This window comes from Oncorhynchus tshawytscha, linkage group LG06 (genome assembly GCF_018296145.1).
Source record: "Oncorhynchus tshawytscha isolate Ot180627B linkage group LG06, Otsh_v2.0, whole genome shotgun sequence".
Lineage (NCBI taxonomy): Eukaryota > Metazoa > Chordata > Actinopteri > Salmoniformes > Salmonidae > Oncorhynchus > Oncorhynchus tshawytscha.
This window is the reverse complement of record NC_056434.1, coordinates 74180052-74202909: the sequence shown is the minus strand read 5'-3', so window position 1 is coordinate 74202909 and position 22858 is coordinate 74180052. Positions and strand designations below refer to the sequence as shown.

General features: G+C 39.7%; 2 protein-coding genes across 2 annotated transcripts; both read left to right on the top strand.

Moving 5' to 3' along the window:
• Positions 1-11141: 11141 nt before the first annotated feature.
• LOC112253076 (homeobox protein HMX3) lies at positions 11142-13708 on the top strand. Its single transcript, XM_024424969.2, has 2 exons — positions 11142-11956; positions 12349-13708. The coding sequence occupies exons 1-2, from the start codon at positions 11668-11670 to the stop codon at positions 12957-12959; spliced, it is 900 nt and encodes a 299-aa protein (XP_024280737.1). The 5' UTR covers positions 11142-11667; the 3' UTR covers positions 12960-13708.
• Positions 13709-19799: 6091 nt separating this feature from the next.
• LOC112253075 (homeobox protein HMX2) lies at positions 19800-22442 on the top strand. Its single transcript, XM_024424968.2, has 2 exons — positions 19800-20290; positions 21341-22442. Exons 1-2 carry the CDS (start codon positions 20020-20022, stop codon positions 21886-21888), a joined length of 819 nt encoding a protein of 272 aa, XP_024280736.1. The 5' UTR covers positions 19800-20019; the 3' UTR covers positions 21889-22442.
• Positions 22443-22858: the final 416 nt, after the last annotated feature.

The window sequence follows — 22858 nt, the reverse complement described above, 5'->3', positions numbered from 1 at the left end:
ACAGTCACGACCTCTGCAGCCAGAATAACAGCAAAGTAGCTGTTTTTTATTGACATTAATTTGGATACATCCATAAAAATGTGCTGATAATGCCTGATTTTGCCTGGCAAAAAAGTTTGCATTCTTGTGAGGACGCTCGTCATCACTGACTGTTAATTACGAGGATATGGCATTGCACATCACACACTAGGCTAGAAGCTAGCTAAATAGTTTGTTGCTAGCAAACCTGCCAATATGACAACCACATTTGAAAATATCAGTTGCTGAAAACAGCTGGTCAAACTAGAAATGTGGAAGGATTTGACAGTATAGCGCCACTTGCATCATGACTGCAGCAGTAGGGACCAGAGAAATTCATGTTCATCACATTACTCACCACACTAGGTCATTTAAGAAATATATATGTAACCTTTATTTTACTAGGAAAGTCAGTTAAGAACAAATTCTTATTTACAATGACAGCCTACCCCAGCCGACGCTGGGCCAATTGTGAGCCGCCCTATGAGACTCCCAATCACGGCCGGTTGCGATACAGCCTGGAATCGAACCAGGGTCTGTAGTGACCCCTACTAGCACTGAGAAGCAGTGCCTTAGACTGCTGCACCACTCGGGAGCAGCAAAAATCAATGCTTGCTAGCTAGCTAAGTTTTTTTCCTCGTTGGACCTGCCTTTACAATGTATCCAATTTCAGTTTGTGAAGTTGTTGGTTTAGCTTTCTGTAACTTTGTAGCAAGTACAGTATGCATGTGTAGGCACATATTGTGTCATTATTGCAAGGTGTCCCAATATATTTTCCAACTGTCCCGATATCTTTTCCAACTGTCCCGTTATCTCGTTTTAATATCCATTCTAGAATATCCTTCTAGCCAATCAGAAACGAGTATTCAACAATGCTGTGGTATAATAAATGTAATACAACGGGTGGCTCTAATCCTGAATGCTAATTGGTTAAAACCGCACTCCAGCCGGTGTCTATTCCACAAGTTACCACTGGCTAAATCTATGATGTTAAAATGCCTATTTACTCTGTTCCATCTGACTGCGCAATCCACTGTCTCATCAGCCCCACCCAGGCACTTTATAAACTTGATCTTCACTATAAAAGGCATCTGGACATTATCTCACATTTCTTTTAGACTAACATTTAGTTTTCACCAGTGGAGAGTTGTATAAACCTTGCTGTCTGTCTCTCTAGAGACAGTATAGCGCCACTTGCATCATGGCTGTAACAGTAGGGACCAGAGGAATTCATGACATTACTAGCCTGCATGAATCTGCAGTTGGCTATCCAACCAGGTTCAATGTTAGCTAGCTAACATTAGGCTATAACTAGCAAATAAAATGGCTCTGAAATACGAATAATAAGATCATATATGTAATGTTAGCTAGCGAGCCAGCCAGCTAACGTTAGCTAGCTAGCTAACAGTACATTTGAACTTGAAATGAAAACGACTTTCTGTCAAAATTAGAAACTTGTAATATCGGAAAATGTAGCTAGCTAGACTATCTTACCCGTATACATCATGGATGGATGCTTCTCCCTGTAACGGATACCATGGTTTCCCTTAGTTTGAAGATGTAATCCGGAGATAGGTGTTTTCACCATCTCCTTAGCTATCATACTCTAACTCCACTAATTTCAAAACTCGGTCCACCAGAAAGTGGAGAGCAACACTTATGCAGTTCTACGCAATATATATTTTTTAAAGCAGCGTAAGACAGGATTACCTACACATACTGACCAGCTCAAATAGACAGAAGGGTGCTATATGGCAGACCAATCCAAACTCATCTCTTGTTATGTCCAGCCCACTCATTATCTCAGCCAATCATGGCTAGCGGGAAGGTTGCTGTCTTTTTCTGTGGTTAAACCGACTGGGCTCGTAATTTAACAATTGTATTTGTATTTACAGATGGCATACAAGTTTGTTATTAAGGCACATACAAGTTCACATGTTCCAGCAGGCCTTTCTGTGAAGTAGTGATATATGCCTACATATGCCTATTTTCCTGAAATGAGTTACAAATGCAAATGCAGCTACTTTGCAGTTATTCTGGCTGCACTTTTTGATGTGACTGTAAGTTAGCCGTAGTTGGCTAGCTAGCAAGCAAGGGATAAGAATGTTGCCAGCCAGTATGGCAACGGAACATTTAGAACGACTGGGTCGCGTCCATAGATACAGAAAAAAAAATGAATGACTGGGTCGCGTCTCTAGCAACCAAGCCGATAGAACCAACGATCAGCAGGTTTGGGTAGCAACCCTAGATTTGTGTTGGGACTATGTCTTGTGGAAGGATAAAATAGTATGAATAAATTCATCAAAATAACATTTTTAGGGGCCTCCCGGGTGGCTCAGTGGTCAAGGGCACTGCATCTGCATCGCAGCGCTAGCTGTGCCACCAGTGACTCTGGGTTCGCGCCCAGGCTCTGTTGCAGCCGGCCGTGACTGGGAGGTCTGTGGGGCAACACACAATTGGCCTAGCGTCGTCCGGGTTAGGGAGGGTTTGGCCAGTAGGGATATCCTTGTCTTATCGCGCACCAGCGACTCCTGTGGCGGGCCAGGCACAGTGCACGCTAACCAAGGTCGGCAGGTGCACGGAGTTTCCTCCGGCTGGCTTCCGGGTTGAATGTGCGTTGTGTTAAGAAGCAGTGCGGCTTGGTTGGGTTGTGTTTCCTTTGTCTCTCCCGAGCCCGTATGGGAGTTGTAGCAATGAGACAAGATAGTAATTACTAACAATTGGATACTACGAAAAGGGGGTATTTAAAAAAAATACATATATTAAAAAATAAAATAATAATAAAGTTTTTAATGAAAATATGTCAATCATTATGTTGTTAACCAGTTGTATAAAAGTGATAATGCCCTCGAAGCCATTCCTTGGAGGATATATTGGCACGGTTTGCCTGGCCCTCAACTTCGTGTCGGGCCTAACAACATCTTTGCCAATATATTCTCTGGCATTATCACTTAAATAAACCACTCCAATTCATGAATTTAATCTAATTCTAGAGTTGTATTTAGACAATATTGACTCGACCTCTTCAAATTAGTGCAAATAAGAAGATCTGGTTCCATTTTAATGTGGAGTGTAGTCACATGTTTTATGGACTACTGCCACTTATTTGTAGTGAACTGTCCTGAGTCACTGTCTTGAGTGTGTTGACTCATACCCACTCCTTTCCTGGCCCTACCACTCAGCTCAGGTCCTGTACTTCTGTGAGTCTAAAATAACAATTTCCTATACTCCCCAGGATCACATCCTTGATACCAACAACTCCTTCATTATGCAGTGCAAAAGAGAGATAATCTAGCCCAGTGAATCTAGCCCTCGGTACATAGTGACATTGAGTACATGTGTCATTGGTTCTCTATGTCAAGTCCTGCACAAACAAGCTCTGTAGCAGGTGACTATTGAATGTCCCGTATGTCAGATAACTGTGGTCAGATAGATCAGAAAGTGTGCACTAGTATTACTAATGTTACTAAATTGATTGCCCATAATGAGCTAGTTGATAAGACTCTTCTTAGAAATTCTTCACAATGACTAAAAGGCTAATTACACGCTTGCTAAGTGCCCCATGCAATGTCTCTTATTCTGAAGTGGTCTGTGTTTTGGCTGATTTTTCACTTGATCAATACACTAACGAATCCTTGGTGTGACTAAAGAGAACTGAACCAAATGGGGCCTCTTTTTTTACTACACACTCGGTTGAATAGGTCGCTTGGGTCACATCTAGACTTCGTTAAGTGGCTTTGAATAGCTCCCTCGATTTCACAGTTCCAAATGACCCGCGATAATCAGCCCATTAAAATGAAACCATTCCCCACATCTGACACACTTCCAGTCGCGGCTCATCTGAATAACAAATCAGGTATGGAGTGCTGTCTCAAAAATAGACTCCTCGTAACTTTCGGTTACGCATATCTCTTTGTTTAAAACTAAAGATGGGGAGTAAGCCTGGAAGCAGGGGGGGGTCCTGTCAAAAGTGTCAGTGCCTGTGTGAAAGTACCCGATTTTCTTAATTCATCCCCTAGGAGCAGATAAGTCTATCAATCTGTTAGATTGGAAAGCCATTAGGTGCTGTGGTTTATGCGTTTCAAGCTGTTAACTAGAAGCTGATTGATTCTTGTTCCTTTGATGGGATATGCTGATCTTATCTCACTGTGCTCGAGTTTGCAATAAATTACACAATTCATTTCCCCCATTTAGAGGGAGAAAATCACACCTCCAGGCATGCCTGTGCTTGGGAGGGAAAAGAGCAGGGAACCTATTTTATGGTGCCATTTAGTCAGCAAGCTATCAGCAATCCCAGCCTTCGTCTCGCACCCAAAAAATCGAAGCATAATCAAGGTGTATGTTTAGAAAATGTATTGTTATAATTTTCCCCCATAATCTCTTCCATTTTCCAGCCACCGCCACGACATAGATCATCATCTAAAAAGAGAAAATGGATAGCAGTTTAAAATTTATCGGTCTTTGATTCTCAATTATACGTGTTTATGACTTCATCTGTCTTCAGTGACTTCAACCTTTTCCATTATGGTAGAATATTATTTGTACGGAATCCATTAAATTCACAAGGCAGGACTCTAATGGTGGGGCTGCAGCGATTTGCAGAGGGAAAAGTTTTTGAAAGGTTGGCTTTAGGAAAAGCGCAGCTGTTATGACACTAGAAATTGCTTTATTGATGGGCTGCTCTGCTGCCTGTGCATTTGGCCATTTGTTACTCGGCCCATATCTATATCTCAGCCTGACACTGATGAGAACCTTTCTGTTGCCCGCACCAGATTACTGGGTTGTAATGACACGTCGAGGCAGGTTGAGTGCGGGCGGGTAAAAGCCAGGGCTCAGTGGCGATTCGAGGCATTTGGGGGGGGGAGCCTGCAGGGCTCTGTCAGAGCGGCTCATAATGGTGAAATAGGACTACATCGTTCTGACTGTGTCCATCAGAAACCCATAGAGGTCATCATCTCTGTGGAGAAGCGATAAATGGAAAGAGGACGTGAGAAAGAGAGTGAAGGACAGATAAAGGGGTGGAATGCCCGGCTAAGCCCATACCCCTCTATATTACCTCAGTATACCTATAGTTTTTGAAAAGTGTTATTCTTATTTACAATATGATTCCCCACAGTTACCTCATAGAACTACCACTTGAATTACTTGAAATGTTTTTGAGTCTGAGAACACCAAATGATCTCAGGACCTCAACATCCACCACAAGCTTTGTCAGCAGGGAACAAGGCCACAACTATACAAATCCCCAATAAATTCACCCCAGACCCGCACCACAACATATATAAGGAGAGCAAAGCTAAGGTTCAGTTCAATAGATGAACTTAACATTGACTGGGCAACCTATGTAATTTACTGTTTACATTTTTTCAACACTAGAGTTTCAATCGTCCTAATGCATGGTAAGAGCCTCCTCAACTTTCTGAATGACATTGAGTTCCCAGCTTACTCCATTGTTTGTAGCCTGGTGGGGGGCAGATGAAAGCAGTAGACACCTTTCTCTTAATCAGGCTATAACTCAGGCCTCGTTGACCACTCAACAATCAATACCTGCACAATCCCAATTAAGGCTTCCCAGGTCATCGAGGGGCCACCCTTTAGAAGTTAAATGCAATGCTTAAATCCAGCCAATCTCAGTGACCTTCACTAGTTTAATGGTTCATTCAAACGGGCAAAGCCGTTAAAAGCCAGAGGGACACGTGATGGTCAGGTTACATTGACCGTTACTACTGAGATCATGTGCTTTTAGAAACGTTTCTGAGCACCTTCACCCCAGTCGTTCAGTAAAGTTAAAGATATTCAGCTGCACATGATCTCAGTAGTAACGGTCAATGTAACCTGACCATCACGTGTCCCTCTGGCTTTTAACGGCCTTGCCTGTTTGAACGAACCATTAAACTAGTGAAGGTCACTGAGATTGGCTGGATTTAAGCTTTGCAATTCTCTAAATGGAGAATGTGATACAGCAGTGTCCCATTCTTACTTTGACCTGAGTCTTCTCTGATGCCGTGCCTTGTTTTGTTTTTAGTTTAGGTAGTAGTTACAGAGCCATGAGCCCTACAGTTTTCAAAACAGTCAAGGTACCTATCATCATCCTCATCAAAAGTGTTATTAAAATGGTTGAATAAACTCAGTATTGACTTGCATTTACTTAAAGATTCAGTCGACAAAATGCTAACAGTAGTACTGTTACAACAGTACTGAGGGCCTACCATTTTTGGAGAAGCCACCATCTTTATATAGGCTACCTATTGTTTCTTGTTTTCCCCCCTCTAAATCTATGTCTTTTATCACAATCTTGACCCGAAGAAAGGAATTCTCACAAGATATCAAAACAAAAATCTATATTTAATATGGGGGCAATTACAAAGCGAAGTTAGCTGCACAGGGCCGTCGTCACCGGAGCGCCTGTTTTTCATCATATAGGTCATTAGACGATGATGGATGTAAACCTATAAAGTATCTAAACTGGACCTTTTAACAAACCATGAGCAATACTATCATTTCTCTAATAGAACCTGCTGACCGTGTCATTCCCTGCTGCCATTTGTCATTTTCCTTGTGAAATAATCAATATCCAGGCGTTTTGAAATAAATAATATAAAACTCTGAGTAGCCTACCGGAGGAGCATCAAAATAGATTTAAGGGTTATTCAAAAGCCTATATTGCCTTACAGTTTATGCATCGCCCTACTGTGCATATTCTTCTCAACATAATTTCCCTAATAATAATCAACCTTTGATTTGATTGTACAAAGATGCACATTTTATGTTAATGATGCAGACAAAGCCTTAACTTCACTTGCCTAAATAGCGTGCTAAATTCTCATTATCCTGATGATATGCCTTTCCATTGAAAAGTTTACAAAAACACATTTAGATAAAGAACAGTGCAGATGCAAAGTTTGGTAACAGAATGATGGCACAAACATTACAAACCGTCATCTGCACTGTTCTTCAAGCAAATCTCAGATAGCACGGACCCTTCCAAAATTGCTATATGGCACGATCTGCAATTGTTGAATACCTGCCTGTATTGGTTGACTAGAGGCCACCACCAGCATATCAGATTCTAACTCAAGTAGGCTTGGCCTATGGGTTTGCCATTATTATTATAGGCAGATTTAAAGTTAAAAACAATGTAACTAAAGTAAACAAACCATTCACCAAAATAGGATAGGTTCCAGATATGTAGCCTAATAGTCCTAGATGCCAGATGCGGGGTTAGCGTTGCGTGTGTAGGCCTATTAAAGCTGCCCACACAAAAGCAATCTGAAAAATAATAGGTTGATTGAATTTGAACCAAATCAATTGAAAAGTGGTAGCCTACATGTTAAAGGGGACACGAGCAGCGAAGAAACAGCAGTGGAAAGGCCAAAGGGTTGGTCTACTATTTTGGCAGACCTGTTCTTCAACTAAGAACAACCTTGTCTCATAGACTAATCGAATCTTCTAATCGAAAAGTTCTGTATGCACAAAAAGCTTATTTCACTCAAATTTTGTGCACAAATTTCTTTACATCCCTGTTACTGAGCATTTTTCCTTTGCCGAGATAATTGATCCACCTGACCGGTGTGGCATATCAAGATGTTTAAACAGCATGATCATTACACAATGGACCTTGTACTGGGGACAATAAAAGGCCACTTTAAAATGTGCAGTTTTGTCACACAACACGATGCCACAGATGTCTCAAGTTTTGAGAGAGCGTGCAATTGGCATGCCGACAGCAGGAAATTCCACCAGAGCTGTTGGCAGAGAATGTAATGTTAATTTCTCTACCATAAGCCACCTCCAATGTAATTTTATGGAATTTGGCAGTACATCCAACCGGCCTCACAACCCACAGACCACATGTAATCACACCAGCCCAGGACCTCCACATCCGGCTTTTTTACCTCTGGGATCGTCTGAGACAAGCCACCCAGACAGCTGATGAAACTGAGGAGTACTTCTGTCTATAACAAAGTCCTTTTGTGGGGAAAAACTAATTCTGCTTGGCTGGACATGGCTCCACAGTGGGTGAACCCATGCCCAGTCATGTGAAATCCATAGTTAGGGCCTAATGAATTTATTTAAATTGATTGATTTCCTTAAATGAACTATAACTCAGTAAAATTGTTGCATTTAGATTTCAGAATGTTCAGAATAGTTTGCATGCTTGCTAACCCTTCCCCTTACCTTAACCCTTTAACCTAAACTCCTAACCTTAACTCTAACCTTAACCCCTAACCCCTAGCCTAGCTAACGTTAGCGACAACGAATTGAAATTTAGAACATATACGTTTTACAAATGCGTAACATATTGTACAAATTGCATTTTGTAACATATCATACTATTTTGCATGTCCCGGATTTACATTTACTATGCTACGTCTACCCCTGAGTCCAGATTGCCGAGAAAGGGGCTTATTTTTTTAAAACAATGTCTAGCAACCCAAAGGTTGTGTGTTAGAATCTCATCAACTACTTACTACTTTTGAACTACTTTGTACCTTAGCATGTTAGCAAACCATTCCCCAGCCCTAAACCACACTTAAATGTTCAACCTAACTTCTAACCTTAACCCTAACCTTAACCCATAACTCTTAACTCCTATCCTAGCTAATGTTAGCCACAACAAATTGGAATTTGTAACATATCCTACATTTCGCAAATTCTTAAAATATGCTACAAATTCCAATTTGAATTGCCATTCGTAACATATCATACGAATCGTAAATCGTAAAATATCATGCTAAATGGATGATGGACATCCACAAATTAATACATATCATACTAATTAAGTGTCTTACTATGTTACACCTAACCCTAAGTCCAGGCTGGCATACACGTAGGCATATGCCTTGGTTGGGTTTTGGATTTCCTCAACTAAAGTCCTGATGGTATGTATGCCCTATATCAGCAACATTGCTGACATTGTATTCCACATACCTTTGTTGCAATAAAATATGTGAAATTGTATTGTAGGCCTAACCCTTTTCAGGAAAGGTAGAGGTCAGGTTTAGACTTATCAGCCTATCTTCAGCCAAGTGCTTTTATCTATGCCCATTTGGCCACAGGTGTGCAACAATGCCAACAATATAATATTCAATAACACAGGATGGGCCTATTGTTTTCTACCTTATCAAGCTCTAGAAAATACCATATATAGGCCTATGCTGCATTTTTTTGCATGCAGATTTATGTCTTGCTCTGACATCTTTGCACAAAATGTTTGGGTATTCCACAACCCGTTTCAAAGGTGTGCTTAGAACATAAGCTAAGCCTATATATTTTCTATCAGGTCATGGATGGCATCAAATAGGCTACCTGCGATCAAAAACAAGTCATACGAGATGGTAATTACATAGACACAGGATATCTCCACTTGAGCCGTCATTTAGGCCTAAATGAGCATGTGTTAATTATGTAAGACCACCTTAGACCTATGCAGGAAAAATAATCTCCATGCCACTCAATACAGCCTTTATCCTGTAATTTATACCATTCGTGACTATGGTTGGTTGGCATGGTCACACAAGCAACAGCCCTGTAGACCTACAACACAGGGTACATCGACCAATAACTTGGGTTTTTCATGGGATGCTGCAGCCTTACTTCCCGTGGCTATGCCTATACCCATGCTGAGAAGTCTTTTAGTGCTCGTTCGTCTCCATCTGTGATTAAGGTCCTGCATTTAGCCTTCATTGCCCACAGAGGACGCTGTCCTCTTGTTATTCATCTACCACTGGACATGAGTTAACAAGTCAATTAATTTCAATGAGTGAATATATACATAGGTTTACCACATTTACAAAGACTGAGGAAGGAATTAACTAAATCGATTTGGTAAAAATGGATGACTATATTCGTCACAGAAACAGTTTAAAAAGCGGCATGTTTTAGAAATCCATAAAAAGAAATATGATTACAATTTCTCATTAATTACATATTTTAAAGTTGGCCAACAGTGACTGTTTCTGAGACCATTTCAGGATTAATTTCAAAATGTATCGGCATAGAAAATTGACACGTGTTCAGATCTCTGATAAAAACAAAGTAAACACGCATGACTTTTTTTCAGTAAACCGCTGGGTTTCATTTGAATATTTAAGGGGGTAAATTCATAAACTGAATGTTTTATGGTTTACCTTTATTGAACGTCCCGAGCCTGTGTGTCTCAATAAGCAATGCAAATAAATACAACTTAACTACACTTGGAGTTAGGCAAGTGATTAAACATTCACATCCAATTCACAATCATTTGATTGCAACATTATTTTAATTAGGCTATTTCCTACATTTAAATATATATTCCATATTTGTTAAACCTTTTATAAAAGTGATAATGTGGACATAATTTACAACCTTTTTCAATAGAATTTTGGCAAATAGTCCATGGGGAGAAACGTCTAATTCTTTTCATTAATTTAACTTATTCATCCTAAATTGTGTCAAAACATGACACCTGGGTGGAAATTATCTTGTCTGTTTTGTAATAATGAACGTTTGTTTCTTAATCTGTGATACTATAATAGCTAGTATAGAAACGTAGCCTAGTTGAATGAATTGTATTAGTGGAATAGGCCCTATAAGTAAATATAAATATTTTGCACAATATTAGTTTGCTTGTGGACTATTATGAGAAAATATATTGTTATTTTATTTATTAGCCTAGGTCTACTGGGAAATAATCAAATTGTTTTACCAAATGTGCCCTAATACACAATATCCTACTTTGTTGTAGGCCTATCTTCATCTGAGGACATGAGCGTCTATAATGTTGGTGTTTGAGTTGTGAAATGATGACCATTATAAAAAAAAATTACATCCATAGGCTTACAGTGCCTGCCGAAAATGATTATTGCTCTTCCGGAATCTAGGTTATATTATCAATAACTATAAATAAGACCACAAACAAAAAAAATCCTCTAATTCCCCATAATGTTTTCATCTCCCCAAACATGTGCATCAAAATATGATATAGGCCTACTCTGCTGGTATTGGCTATAGGCTGTGCTCGATGAAAGTCATTTGCCTATTGCACTTTCATCGATGTTTGTGCCAAACATTTTGTGCTAACAACTCTGTCCTCATTTGCTACCTAATTTGACTCTATAAGACCAATAACACAAGGGCGTAACAGCCTACAACCAAAGCGCAAAGTGAGGGTGGACTTCGTTGTTATCGTGTAGCCTACACCCCCACTCTCTCTCTACCTCGCTCTCTCTCTCTCTGCCCGTCTCTCTCCCCCTCGTTCTACTTCCCATCTCTTCCTTAATCCCATTTGCCATTGTACGTGCCCAATCGCCGTATACTTTCCGCATTTAACTTGGATGACATTTTTATTTCATCATTAGCATCCGGCGCCAGACTGACGCGGTGGACACAGTTGCATTTTGACAAAGGAACGCACAAGACTTGGATGCAATACTGATATTATTTTGTCCTCTCTGAAGACTATTTGCTTTTCTGATCGGTTTTTATTTTTTACGTTCTCGATCAACTGCGTAATCAAGAAGATATTCCGCATTTAAAACATCGCACAGAAGGACAGTTAGTCCTACCAGTTTATAATATCCCTCTTTCTAAGTGAGACTTTGTTAATTCCCGTCTTTTAACACTTACATTTGTGGTCTACGGCATTCGGACCACAACCTCCAAGCAGCAATGCCCGAGACGGCGCAAGAGACGTGCACTCCGGTGAAAGACTCTCCCTTCTTCATTAAGAACTTGCTGAACTGTGATAGTAAACCATCCAAACCGAAGCCCATCTTCGCCTCGGCAAAGGCGGCGTTTGAAGGGGGCTTTTCCCTATCCCAGGTCGGGGACTTTAACTTTCCTCGCTTTGAGTTACCCACACAGAGGTTTGCCTTACCGGCGCACTATCTGGAGCGAGCCTCAGCATGGTGGTATCCCTACACGCTTAGCGCAGCCAGTCATCTACACAGAACGGAAGGTAAGCCCATGCACTTCTGATTGTCTTCTCTTTCTTTACCTTTTACATGATTCATCAGAACGTATAATGTGTGCGTAATATGTACAGCGGGAATTGGTATGGATTTTACGGGCTGAGCTTTCATCTGTCAAAGGACATTCAAACAAGGATAATCATTCTTGAACTACATCCATATCCACATTTTAGGGGGTCTTGTATTTTATGTCACTAATGATAAGCATTTCATTCAGCTAGGCCATTGTTTGTCATCATTGTAAGTTTCTCGTCGAGGTTATGTTCAACTCAAAGGTATAATAGCCAACTGTTATTTGCTCAAGCATATCTAGTAACAACGAGGCATTGAACATGCAGTCACGTTTATAACCAATATATATTTCTTGTCGTTATTTTAGTTGCCGAGAAGGCAAGAGCAAGAGACTCTTCTCCAACCTCAGGCACGGACCGCGACTCGCCAGACCTGGTGCTCAAATCCGATCCAGACGGCAAAGAAGACGAGGACAACAAAAGTGGCGATGAAATAGTTCTAGACGAGAGTGATTCTGAGGACACAAAGAAAGACAGTGGGGTAGACGACAGGAAGAAAAACGAGGACAGTGACGAAAAGAAAGCATGTCGAAAAAAGAAAACACGCACCGTGTTCTCCCGGAGTCAGGTGTTTCAGCTTGAGTCCACCTTTGACATGAAACGCTACTTGAGCAGTACCGAGAGGGCCGGATTGGCTGCGTCATTGCACCTGACAGAGACACAGGTAAAGATTTGGTTCCAGAACAGAAGAAATAAATGGAAGAGGCAGCTTGCCGCTGAACTAGAGGCTGCCAATCTGAGCCACGCTGCTGCACAGAGGATAGTGCGAGTGCCCATCCTCTACCACGAGAACTCCGCCTCAGAGACTGGCAATGCAACCGGCAACGTTCCTGTGAGCCAGTCGCTCCTTACCTTCCCCCACCATCTCTATTACTCTCACCCAATCGTCACCTCTGTGCCACTACTCAGACCTGTTTGAAAAACAAGACGTTGTTATCTATATTCCTAACTCGTAGGCCTACAGAACATTACACAAGACAAACTAAAACAATATTTTTCTAAAGAAGAAAATACAAAATAAAAAAATAGGCCTATAATTTCTGTTAAAGAGGATATATTGTGCATTTTTATATTAGGGTGAAGTTTACATTTTGTCTGGCATAATTTCACGCCAATAGCATATTGTTCTTATTAAAAAGTAATATTACGGAGATAACACTGCCCCAAAATACATTTCAGGAAGTCTGCCCCCCACTCCCCCCTTCAAATTAATGTAATGTCTTATGATAGCATTCTAGCGCATGGGGTCGTAGCATTTGACCCCAACTGGTGTTTTCATTGTGTTTTCTCTTTTCTCAGCCATTTAGGAATATCGAATATCGAACGGGCTCAACACTCTTTACTCAAAGCGCTTTAAAAGGGGACAATCAAGATACGCTGTTTTATGTACAATATAATTGTAGCTTATAGGCTTATTGTTTTGATGTACTGATTCTAATTTCTGCTTCCTCGACAATGTCCTTCTAGCACAATTAAGAATTGAATGTCATTACTTTTTGTGTTTTTGAAACAATAACATGATGTACAAATGTATATGGATATATTTAATCGAGTCAATGAAATGAGCTACCTGTTGACGCTATTCCTTTGTACAGAAAAAAAAACGTTTTGATATTGTATTGCTGAATTCTGTTGTGAAATAAATGGAGATTATTCCATTCTTAAATATGTCGAATCAGTGCGTATTCAATAATCTAATTGAGTGTAGTTGGGTGTAGTATACAGTCTATGCTTAGGGCATCAATTCTGAAATGTTATATTTTTGCCAGTTTGTCTACCAAACAAAAGTCTATTGTCGACTTTCAAAACGTCTTCATGAACAGGGTTGATTGTTAAATAATGTAAATAAATAGCATACTTTAACAAATAAACAAACCTTTATTATAGACCCAATATAATTGTTGTGAATTTCAAAATGAACATGTCGTGTGTGAGATGAAATCAGTATACGCCTGGCATATACAAAGAAGAGGATATTCGTCGTCAATTCCCTTTACAGAGGCTCGACTGGGCCTATCTAATTACAAGTGCTACTGGTCTCGAGCAGACCACGTGTCCTACACTCTTCGGAGACACACTGCCATAGCAGTTGTTGACTGAATTAGATTATTTCAGTTGAGATGCTAGGCATATTGTATACAGTATATTGAAACAATTATCCTTGGAACAAACACGGTGGAGGTGGTGAGTAGGCCTGTAGCATAAGGACAATAGATTAAGTTTGAATGAATCAACATAATGCATGATGCATTGTGCATACACATTGGCGCAGATTCACAAACTAGCTAAACCCACACACTAACCCTTCTTTATTTGCTATGATTATTACTTAATAGTGCAGATTGTATTTGTCATCCATATTGACTGCAGAACTAAATACAGGTAGGCCTACCCGAAAACCACGCGCCTATTTTGGGAGTCCCATCGATTATTATGCGAATAAAGAACATAAGCAGGTGCGTAATCAACCTGCTGTTACGCACTGTAAAAGTTGTTTTACATTTTTTTTTAAATGGCTCGGTCAATTAGATGCGTAATTGCCACCATCTTGACGAAATTATGGGGCAATGTAGTCTATTCAAAAGAGAAAATGAATTGCCTAATTCTAGGCTATTCTAAAAATGTGCGTGTGTGCGGCGTAAGTGCGTGCATGTGTGCATGCGTAGCTCCTTATAGGTTAATGTTTAACATTTAATTTTAAAAAACCTATACGTTTAATTTTGCAACAATAATCATATTACTTGTGGATGCAGCCTTTATGACCGTCTTCGGTAATGGTGCACTAGAAGGGTGTAAGCTAATTATCCCACCAAATATGTCCTTCTTCTCTCACCTAATAGTTGTATTGTTTATTTTGCCTATGTAGTTTCACATGGATCAGCAATAGATGGAGAATTAGGGTTTGCTCAATTCGGTTTCATTTTCTAAGGGTTTAGTTTGGTCTCATACATGACTATGCCAGGTCGCAGTTGTAAACGAGAACTTGTTCTCAACTGGCCTACCTGGTGACATAAAAAATACTCACACACCAATGCCAATGTCTCCGTAGTGCTCATGCCTACAATTCACCTGTGGAATGTTTCTGACGTGGAGCTATTGCAAATGCTCGAATAAATACGCTACATTTTTGTTGAGTGGAAAACCTTTGGTATATTGTGAAAAAGTTTTCTTAAGTATTTCGATCACCATGGGCCCACATAAAGGTTTTAGGAAGTTCAAAAGTTTTGATAGCCAATAGGCTATGCACGATAACGCTTGACGCAGACTCCCTCCTCAAACCTTCACATTTTGTGTCCAAGATATTTTGTGGACTGACGTTTTCCTTTGAATCCATAAGGAAATGTACTTTGTTAAATCGTGTTTCACCTGTTTATTGTCAGTCGCTCATTCCTATATTTATTTTGGACGAGATAAATTGGCTGAAATGACACACAACATTAGCCTATAAAGTTGCGAAATAGTTCACAAATGTATTATCTAATGTTAGGTGGAATAATATCAATATCAAAATGCAACGAGTTGACTGTATGTAATTACTGTTGAAGAGAACTTTATCATTTTATTCAGGATTCCCTCCATTTGAGTAGAAACCAGTCAACTCTTTGCCTCAAAGCTCGTGTTCTGCTTTTGTTTCTAATGCAGTTATCGAAAACAAATCAGTAGCTACTCTATGCTGACCGCACCACCATACAAAGTGCGCATTCAAATATCGTCTGATAATCACTAATGTATTGACGTATTATATCATGCAAACTCATCACGGACCCATTACAGAGAATTAATAGATTGATATGGTGTTCTTCCCCGCGCTGATATTGATCTGCAAACGTCTGTAAAATATTGTTACAAATAAGGGCATTGTTCACGGGCAGTTTTGGTTGCGCTCATGACCTTGATTTGCGCGCATAAATTGAAAAAAGTTGCCACTCGATAATGTCCATTTGTAGAACATCTTTATGCAAAGGAGAAGGGCGAGAGCAAAAATCGGATAAAGTACATTTGCAGGAACGGGGCAATGGACATAACCGCAGGCGGCTCAATATATTACATTAAAATAGAAAGTTGAGTGCTGATTTTAAACAGGGCCCATCAAATGGTATAGTGCCAGTTAGGCCTATATTTTGATCAAGTGACAACAGTTTAAGTATTTTCAGCCCTTTCCTGAAACCCTGGGCATCTGTTCACGCATGTGATTCATGCGAATATCTGTGGAGATATTTTGGTGCAATTGCTTTACTTCATATAGGCCTAGGCAAACGTTAATTGAGTTTAACATATATTCGATATTTTCAATTGTATGCAGGCTTGTGGTAATGTATAAACAATACATAGATTACATGAATATACTTTTTATCATTTCAAATATATACACATTTCCTATGCAAATGAATTCATATGTTCTTACATAGGCTACGCCTATAGGTGAGAAGCGGATGCTTCAAATCCATCTAACTCCGATATGTATGAGGAGATGTCTTGTGTAGTGCTTGCTGCCAAGTTTGGATGAATGCTCTGCCAAATTGGGCACATTTGATCATCTTACTAAAATCAGTTTAGACATATATGGGATTGTAATGGGACTCCCCACAAACACGCCACCCCGATTCAAGTGACTTTTCGTAGCAGTTTATGGGAGTATTTTCCACAACCCTAACCCTTTTCTGTAACCCTTACCCTTTCCCCTAACCTGCTATGTTAATTATCCTAAACTGCTGCGTACGTTCTGCTATCCTGCTACGAAAAAGTCGTAGCTGTATAGAAGTGGCGTGTTTTTAGGGAATCTAATGTTGTTATGGCCTATAGAAACCCCAGAACCACGTCAATGCAACACATTTTTGACACTTACATTTTTTTAGGAAACGGAAATCTTCTTTACAATAGTATCCCATTTGCTTTCGTGATTGAATGCAAGCATCAGATTTTCATCAAAGTTCTATTAAGTGAAACATAGGTTGCGGGGCACCGTCTGATTGGAACAGTTTAAATTTTAATTGTGTTTTTAATTTGACATATAGTTGCTGTGAAGAATGACACCGAAACGCCAAGGGGCGGTCGATTTTCTTAATTTCTCCCCGAGGAATTGATGAGTCTATCAGGGCAGTAAATTGGAAAGCCATTAAAACTCAATGGTTAGGTTGTTAATTGGAACTTGATGGATAGGAGCCCTTGGATAGGCTATACTGATCCAATCTTCTTGACTTTCTGTTTTCCAATAAATTACCCAATTCATTTCCAGCCTCAGATTACATAAATTGTACACCTCCAGGGCTCGCGCTCTGCTTTGCTCTTACGACCGCTTCGACCACCCCCTCCCACACACACCCTCTCTCTCGCTCGCTCTGCGATTTGAAAAAAGGAGCAGGGCTCAGATCCTTGAATGAAAATCGAAACATAATCAACGTTTATACTTACAAAATTTATTGATATCATTTTCTCTGGTAATTTCCTTATTTTAGAGTTGGACACGTCATATATCATAATACACACGTGTAGGGGTCTTTGTTTAATATTTATCGAAGCTTGATTCTTAGATCAAAGCTACTCATAACTTCATCTGTCTTTCTAAGACCTTTTCTCATAGTAAAAATCTTGTTCTGTTATTGCAGGGGGGCTGCCATACAACACCTATCATTGTGACAGAGCACGAATTAAGACCGCGCGGTGCTGTTTCTGAACATGTTTTCTGCAAATCAGAGGGGTAAATTCAGGATCTTCAGACACGTTACCTTTTGGCATATATTGTATAGGCTTAAAGTTAATGATAACGCCATTTAGGCCTAATTTCTTTTGATATAGGCCTATCGGCCATCATGAAAATATATCTTCAGATTTGTTTCAACATCTGGAGTTTAATTGTTATTCATGTGTCGGATTAATTATGTAATCATTTCTTGATAATAATATACGGGTATAAATAAAGCTTAAACAGACATGGCTGCTTTTGACAAAGGTCTTTGTTTGAAAATAGCAAGTATAAATCGTCTCATTTAACTGTCTTGGGAGATTCCACGCATTTATGTGTAGTCACCCTAAATCCAGTGCAATCTGTGACTGCCCTCATTCATATATCACCCCATTAAACGTAGCCTATATCTTGGTGGGCACATGCATTCTTTAAGATCGTTTAACTGCTGTTGGGCTAAATTCGTGTTGACAATCACAAGATGGGTTTCACTATCATCACCATCGTCATTGTTACTCCTCCCTTCTATCAGAGGATTAACCAAAACCACAATACAAAACAGTATTGAACAGAATATAGGGAGAACGTCCGGGGTCGTCATCCCATCCCTAGGCGCAGCAGCACGAGGGTTAGGGCGCTGACATTATGATTAAAGCTGACCATTTGTTATGTGTCTAGGGTCCCTTGGAAAGAAGTAACTAGGGATAATGTGCTAGAACCGCGAACTCAAACCCCGCAGCTGCCCCACCAGACACCGTCAGAGAGATGGGGAGCGGGGGCGCGCCCCTACCCTCCAATCAATTAGTCAATCAATTAGCAGGCCTCCACTCCACGCGAGGCAGATTAGCTGCAGTAGGCCTAATGATCAAATTAATTCTTAATCGCAGATAATGGCCATGGAATGACTTTATTATTTTCAGGATAAAATAGTTAGGGTTCCATATTAGTTCCAGGAACAACACCCAGGAATGTAAGTTGGATTATCTGACCAATTTACCATCCACAAGGCTAATAGAATTACATGCCATTTCTTCCATGAGGTCATTGTGTAGTAGGCCCCTACTTGTGTCTACAGTTGACTGTACAGATAACATGGTTTGTATTCCCCCCTGAGGGTGTGTCAATGGTATGCTATTATACCATTTGAGCTAAGTGTGTTAGGGATAAAGGTTTGTTTTTTGAGGGAATATCGCAAATCAAGTATTTTACACTATATGAAGTGAAAAGGTTTAAATTGTTGAGTATTATATTAGATAGACTTAGGGAGAGTCATGACCAAATAAATTTGCATGCCGATGTAAAACATGTAGAATATATTATCTCCATTCACTTCAAAAAGTATTGCAGTGAAATAACAAGGGTCTACTATAGTGTAATCATTTGTTATGTTGTCTTGCAATATATGTGAAAATATTAATTTGTAAAATTACGTCAACACAATATGCAATACTTATGGTTGAAAAAAAGGAAAAGAAAAAAGACTAATGGCGACAAACATGGTTGCACCTGTTTCCCATTTCTCCAGTCTATTGTCCACTTAAAATGTAGTCAGACCCAATTATTAAGTAAGCCTATGTCAAGTTGTCAACATATCACACAAAAACAAAACAAACAAAGAACAGCAATACACAATATAAGACTCGTGAATTAGAAACCTTTACCTACACAAAATCCATTGCCTAAAATATCTTCAATTTTCAATCAAAACGTCCAATTTAATTGATATAGCCTAATAAGAGACATGTTGTACCCGTTTCTAAACAAAAGGCGATTCATATTATGCTTATGCCAAAACGTATTTTGTTGAATATGTAGCCTTTTGAGGTAAATGAATAGCCTAACATCTGTGATTTGCTTGTGCCATTATGCCTGTTTGTCTACCTTTACTATCGGATTCAAAGAGGGACGTAGGCTATATGCTCGAATAAACGACAGCCTGTAGTTATTTGTCCTTAGCTCCTTTCATCCTATCTCAGAACCTTGACACGAGTTTGAAATTTCCGGGCTTAGTTTGAGCGTGTGATTGGCCCACGCAGAGCTTACCTACATGCAAATGAGGCAACGCCACAATACTGTCTTTAGTCCAGAGCGCGTGGATGTAGACCAGGAATACATTCATGTTCCCTGAGCTCCAGGAAAAAACAACCCAAGCCCCTCAACTTCTAAAAACGGTTATCTAAAAAATACTATTTCCAAACTATTTTACGCAAGAGTTGTGAGTATTCACAGACCAACAATACGATAAAAATAACACAAAAACTAAGATATAGCCTAATCTTACTGTTATGAATCGAGAATGAGTACCACAGAAGACAGCGGAAGCAAGTGCTCGTCGGCCCCAATTTCCAGTTTCACTATTCAGTCGATATTGGGCACGTCGTCGGAGAAGACACGGTCGGGGGCGAAGGAGAGTTCCAAGGGACTGCAGCTGGCGAGGAAGCGCTCGCTGTCGGTGTCTTCAGAAGACGAGTGCAGCGGTGGGGAGGACTCTGCAGACTGTTTCTGTTCGGATCGTGGTCACAGCGAGCCATGCAACCGACATCAACCACTAAATTTTTCATGTTTAGGTGAGTAGATCACTGAATGTAATTTGTGTTGTGCGTAAAATGTAGGCCTAATTATCTGTTGCTTTTAGATTTAGCTTGTATTTATTTCCCTCGCTGACATTTTGCATTCGAAAATATAGGCTTCCAAAGTAAAAAGGTGAAATAGGCTAGATAATGTATAAATCAATGTATGGTATCTAACGGGACATTATTAGTATTAGGCCTAGACCAATTATTATTATTATTATTATTTGATATGTATTATTAGGCTATTGTTGTAGCCTAATAATAGGTCAACAATAGTGTAAAGTAGGCTAGGACTAATGATTAACGTATTTATGATAACCTTCGGCAGAAGTAGCCTAGTACTTGTTGCAGTTTAAACTTGTAAACTTAGATAACTCTATAGTAGCCTATGTTTGTTACTGCAGATAGTGGGTAGGCTATCACTTCACTTTGTTTAATGTGTCGTTTTACTGCTACATCCGCGAACAGGGGAAAGGTCAAATAATTAACAGGATGTTTCCCCCGTCATTCCAAATTTAATCGAGTCTTCTAATTGATTAAACCTTTTTTTCACAATGACTGCATTTCGTCAATTGGCCGTTAAATGTAACCTGATTTAATTAATATTGTGCACCAGGCATAGTCAAAATTAAATTGTTTATTTAAAAGGACACTTACAACCTTTCCACTGTCGATGAATGAGTCAAAGTTCACACTTAATGAACTCTTGTACCGAGTATTGAATAATGTTATTGTTTTAACAGGGATGTTCTCAACCTGGGTAGACCAACACAAAGCATTTGAAAAATAAGTGTGAAACCTTTGAGACATATTCAACATTTTGAGACACAAAATTGACAAGCTGATCTAAAGGCAATATAGACTAAGGCATCCAGTATCTTTATGCGATGCTTTATCTTGAGGATAGGCCTACATCATTTGTCAATTTTGATAGACTACAGATGATACCGAGGAGGACGTTGGGAAATCAGTTTGTTGAAATATTTTGACACATTTTATTTTCTTTCCGACACACATATATACTGGTCTTTTTCCTGAATGCAGGTTCAACAACGGGACTTATTTCAGTCCGTGACGGGATTGCACGGCGACCGCACCTGACACAGCCTCTGCTGCAGGATTACAAAGAGGAACAAGAGAGACCATGCAATCCAATGTCACCTATTTCCGAGGAGAGACAGACAGACGGTGCGGACAAGCAGAGCAACTCGTCCAAGAAGAAGACTCGTACAGTCTTCTCGCGGAGTCAGGTGTACCAGCTCGAATCCACGTTTGATATGAAGAGGTATTTGAGCAGCTCCGAGCGAGCCTGTTTAGCATCTAGTCTACAGCTAACAGAAACTCAGGTGAAGACGTGGTTTCAGAACCGCAGGAACAAATGGAAGCGACAACTGTCGGCGGAACTGGAGGCCGCGAACATGGCACACGCCTCCGCACAGACACTGGTCGGAATGCCGCTTGTTTTTAGAGATAGCTCCCTGCTCCGGGTACCAGTTCCAAGATCTATCGCTTTTCCAACGCCACTATACTACCCTGGCAGCAGCCTACCAGGGTTACCATTGTACAATCTGTATAACAAGATTGAATATTGACTTAATGCCTGTGATGAGAGTCCACAAAAATAACACGTTAACACACTACAGTAGCCTACATTCGTATAAATGTCTGGCATAACTCATGTCTATTATATCACTTTATTTGTTGAAAATATATATTTCTTATTATGCAGCAACTGTATGTTTAACAGGAAGCAACAAACGTATCTAAATGTATAAAATACACCATGTGTATAATCATTATTTTGTACCTTGATTTTGCGTTCTCCCTCGTTTAACACGTTAAATTGGTGAATTTCGCCACTGCAATACAGATGTAATCAAGTGGACTATGTGTTTCCCAAACGAATTCTGGATGCATAAAAAAAAAAACGTTTTCAATTGAATGTGAATGTGAATATGAAATATTGAGGTCCAAGACGTCCAACTACCTTCATCTGTTAAGCTACTAGAATAAATTGGGTTTATACATTTGGGTATAGGGAAGTGCAAACTCGTTGCTTACATTTGGGGATAATGTCATTGTTTTATTGTAATCATAGGCCTACCAAGTAAACCACTCATTCAATAAATTTTCTATATCAATGAAACGTGGGTTTGGATTTATTGTACATTTCCTGATTGGTATTCAATCCAGTCTTTGAAAATCAGGGATGGAAAAATGTATTTCATAATTGTACAATGGTTAGGCTAGATTTAAAAAATAAAAAAAGAGTATATATTCACACTGCAGCTCAAGGATTATTAAGTAAAAACTATTTGTTCTGTTTTCTGTCAAACTTTCTGACATCCAGCTACAGTTGGCCAAACTCTCTTATAAACATATGACTCTGCAACTAACTAGGCCTCTAAAGGTGAACAGCCATACTGAAACATTTTACTAGCTTGTGGCATAAGCTTCCAGTAGACCAGAATTCATACATTAAAAACTTTAAAACATCTAGGTTGCCTGGTAGCCTAAAAACAATGTAGGATCACTGTTTTTCCATATTCAACTTATATTTGC

What these genes read in the sequence shown, in the direction of transcription:
- LOC112253076 (XM_024424969.2), top strand. Translation starts at nt 11,668, where the DNA reads ATGCCCGAGACGGCGCAAGAGACGTGCACTCCGGTGAAAGACTCTCCC. An exon ending in TCATCTACACAGAACGGAAG is followed by an intron (nt 11,957 to 12,348) that starts GTAAGCCCATGC and finishes TCGTTATTTTAG; the next exon opens with TTGCCGAGAAGGCAAGAGCA.
- LOC112253075 (XM_024424968.2), top strand. Translation starts at nt 20,020, where the DNA reads ATGAGTACCACAGAAGACAGCGGAAGCAAGTGCTCGTCGGCCCCAATT. An exon ending in ACTAAATTTTTCATGTTTAG is followed by an intron (nt 20,291 to 21,340) that starts GTGAGTAGATCA and finishes TCCTGAATGCAG; the next exon opens with GTTCAACAACGGGACTTATT.